This window comes from Calidris pugnax, unplaced genomic scaffold (genome assembly GCF_001431845.1).
Source record: "Calidris pugnax isolate Ruff unplaced genomic scaffold, ASM143184v1 scaffold580, whole genome shotgun sequence".
Taxonomy (NCBI): Eukaryota; Metazoa; Chordata; class Aves; order Charadriiformes; family Scolopacidae; genus Calidris; species Calidris pugnax.
Genome location: NW_015091325.1, coordinates 121,674 through 124,893, shown reverse-complemented (window position 1 = coordinate 124,893; position 3,220 = coordinate 121,674). Strand labels below are relative to the sequence as shown.

The window sequence follows — 3,220 nt, the reverse complement described above, 5'->3', positions numbered from 1 at the left end:
CCATGCCCAGGCTTGTAGCACCCATGCCAGGCTTCTAGTACTGGTGTGGTGGCTTGTACCACCCCTGACCAGGCTTGTAGCAGCCATGTCAGGCTTGTAGCACCCATGTGGTGGCCTGTAGCACCCATGACCAGGCTTGTAGCATCCGTGTGGTGGCCTGTAGCACCCATGCCAGGCTTGTAGCACCTGTGTCAGGCTTGTATCATCCATGACCAGGCTTGTAGCACCCATGTCAGGCTTCTAGCACCTGTGTGGTGGTTTGTACCACCCATGACCAGGCTTCACGAGTTGGGGTGGCCTCAGCCCCCCCCTCCCCGCCATCCCCGAGCAAAGGGCCCGCAGCAGCGCGGGGGCCGGCGGCGGCGATGCCGGGGCACTGCGGGGAGAGCAAAGGTCCCCGGGACGCGGTGACAAGGGGCCAATAAAACTTATACAGGTGATGGGACGTCACTGGGTGGCCATCACCGTGGCATCAGGGCGCTTTGGAGAGGCCAGATGGCATCCCGGTGCCTTGAGGGGGCCCTCCCCGTGGCATCCTGGTACTCAAAGGGGCCCTGTCCCTGTGGTGACAGGACATCACTGGGTGGCCATCACCGTGGCATCAGGGCACATTGAGGGTGCGACCATCCCCATGCTAGCACCCATGTGGTGGCTTGTAGCACCCACGTCAGGCTTGAGGCACCCATGTCAGGCTTGTACCACCCATGTGATGGCTTGTAGCACCCGTGTGGTGGCCTGTAGCACCCATGACCAGGCTTGTAGCACCCGTGCCAGGCTGACAGCACCTGTGCCAGGGCGGTAGCACCCATAGCAGGTTCATAACATCCATACCATGCTTTGCAGCACCCCTGCCGTGCTTTGTAGCACCCGTATGAGGTTCACACCACCCATGCCAAGCTCACACCACACATGCCAAGCTCACACCACCCATGCCAAGCTCACAGCACCCATGCCAGCCTCATCGCATCGGGCCGGTGAAAGGGCTCTTTGTTCCCGGTCACGCGCTGGTGGCAGCGGTTGCGAAGCGACGGCCCGGCCGGGAGGGCAGGAGGCGGCGGGAGAGTCCCTGCCATGGCCCTGCTGGCCTGGGGCGCCTGGAGGGGCCATCCCCGGGGCCTCGGGGCACCCAAAGGGGGGGGCTCATCCCTGTGGTGATGGGACGTCACTGGGTGGCCATCACCGTGGCATCAGGGCGCTTTGGAGAGGCCAGATGGCATCCCGGTGCCTTGAGGGGGCCCTCCCCGTGGCATCCTGGTACTCAAAGGGGCCCTGTCCCTGTGGTGACAGGACATCACTGGGTGGCCATCACCGTGGCATCAGGGCACATTGAGGGTGCGACCATCCCCATGACCTCAGGGCACCTCAGGGCACCTCAGGGGGCCCATCCCCGTTGGGACAAGACGTTGAGTGGCCATCCCTGTGGCATCAGGGCACTTTGGAGGGGCCAGGTGGCATCCAGGTGCCTTGAGGGGGCCATCACCATGGCATCCTGGCACCCAAGGGGGCCCTGTTCCTGTGGTGACAGGACATCACTGGGTGGCCATCACTATGGCATCCAGGCACATTGAGGGGGTGACCATCCCCATGACCTCAGGGGGCCCATCTCCCTTGCAGCAGGACACTGAGTGGCCATCCCTGTGGCATCAGGGCACTTTGGAGGGGCCAGGTGGCATCCAGGTGCCTTGAGGGGACCCTCCCCGTGGCATCCTGGCACCCAAGGGGACCCTGTTCCTGTGGTGACAGGACAACACTGGGTGGCCATCACCCATCAGGGCACGTTGAGGGGGCGACCATCCCCATGACCTCAGGGCACCCCAGGGTGCCCATCCCCCTTGGGACAGGATGCTGAGTGGCCATCCCTGTGGCATCAGGGCACTTTGGAGGGGCCAGGTGGCATCCAGGTGCCTTGAGGGGGCCCTCTCCATGGCATCCTGGCACCCAAGGGGGCCCCATCCCTGCACCATCAAGGCATCTCGGGGTGCCTATCCCCGCGGCACCACGGTGCCCCACAGTGCCCATCCCCGTGGCTTCAGGGCACCTCAGGGTGCTCGTCCCCTGGCTGTCTTTGGGTGCCCATCCCCTTGGTATCTGGGCACCCCCGTGCCCGCTCGCCCAGTGCCACCCCCCGCCCCTCTGCAGCACAGGGACACGCGCCGTGCCAGAGCTGTGGGTTTATTTGCCCGATGCCACACGGGGAGGTCGCCGTCGCCAACGCTCAGTTCTGGCTCATGATCTGGGGGGGGGAGAAGTTGCTCAGGGTGGGGGGCAGCACCCCCACGGCACCCAGCACCCTGGTACCCCAGTGCCCTGGCATCGTGGCACCCCAACACCCTGTAACAGGGCACCTCAGGGTGCTCGTCCCCTGGCTGTCTTTGGGTGCCCATCCCCTTGGTATCGGGGCACCTCTGGGTGCCCATCCCCACGGCATCGTGGCTCCTCAGGGTGAACTGTCCCTGTGGCACTGGGGTGTCTCTGGGACCCCATCCTCTTGTCCCCTGGCTGTCTCTGGGAGCCCATCCCCTTGGTATCTGGGCACCCCCGTGCCCGCTCGCCCAGTGCCACCCCCCGCCCCTCTGCAGCACAGGGACACGCGCCGTGCCAGAGCTGTGGGTTTATTTGCCCGATGCCACACGGGGAGGTCGCCGTCGCCAACGCTCAGTTCTGGCTCATGATCTGGGGGGGGGAGAAGTTGCTCAGGGTGGGGGGCAGCACCCCCACGGCACCCAGCACCCTGGTACCCCAGTGCCCTGGCATCGTGGCACCCCAACACCCTGTAACCTGGTACCCCAACACCCTGGCATCATGGCACCACAACACCCTGCCACCCCAGCACCCTGGTACCCCAACACCCTGTACCCTGGTACCCCAACACCCTGGCATCATGGACCCCAACACCCTGACACCCCAACATCCTGTACCCTGGCACCCCAGCACCTTGGTACCCCAACACCCTGGCATCGTGGCATCCCAACACCCTGGCACCCCAGCACCCTGGTACCCCAACACCCTGGCATCATGACACCCCGACACCCTGCCACCCCAGCACCCTGGAATCCCAGCACCCTGGCACTCAGTACCCTGCTGTCTTGGCATGCCAGGCACCCTGAAACCAGGTCCCCCTGACACCCCATCGCCCTGACACCTTGGCACCCCAACACCCTGGCACCCCAGCACCCTGGCACCCCAACACCCTGGCACCCTGGGCACCCCGACACCCTGC

General features: G+C 65.1%; 1 protein-coding gene across 1 annotated transcript in view; it reads right to left on the bottom strand.

Moving 5' to 3' along the window:
• Positions 1–2,629: 2,629 nt before the first annotated feature.
• Positions 2,630–3,220, bottom strand: part of LOC106899229 (chymotrypsin-like elastase family member 3B) — a 14,276-nt gene continuing 13,685 nt past the window's right edge. Inside the window, exon 5 of the mRNA XM_014960969.1 lies at positions 2,630–2,673. Coding sequence (XP_014816455.1) covers positions 2,656–2,673 — 18 coding nt within the window. The 3' untranslated portion in view covers positions 2,630–2,655. The remainder of the gene's footprint in view (positions 2,674–3,220) is intronic.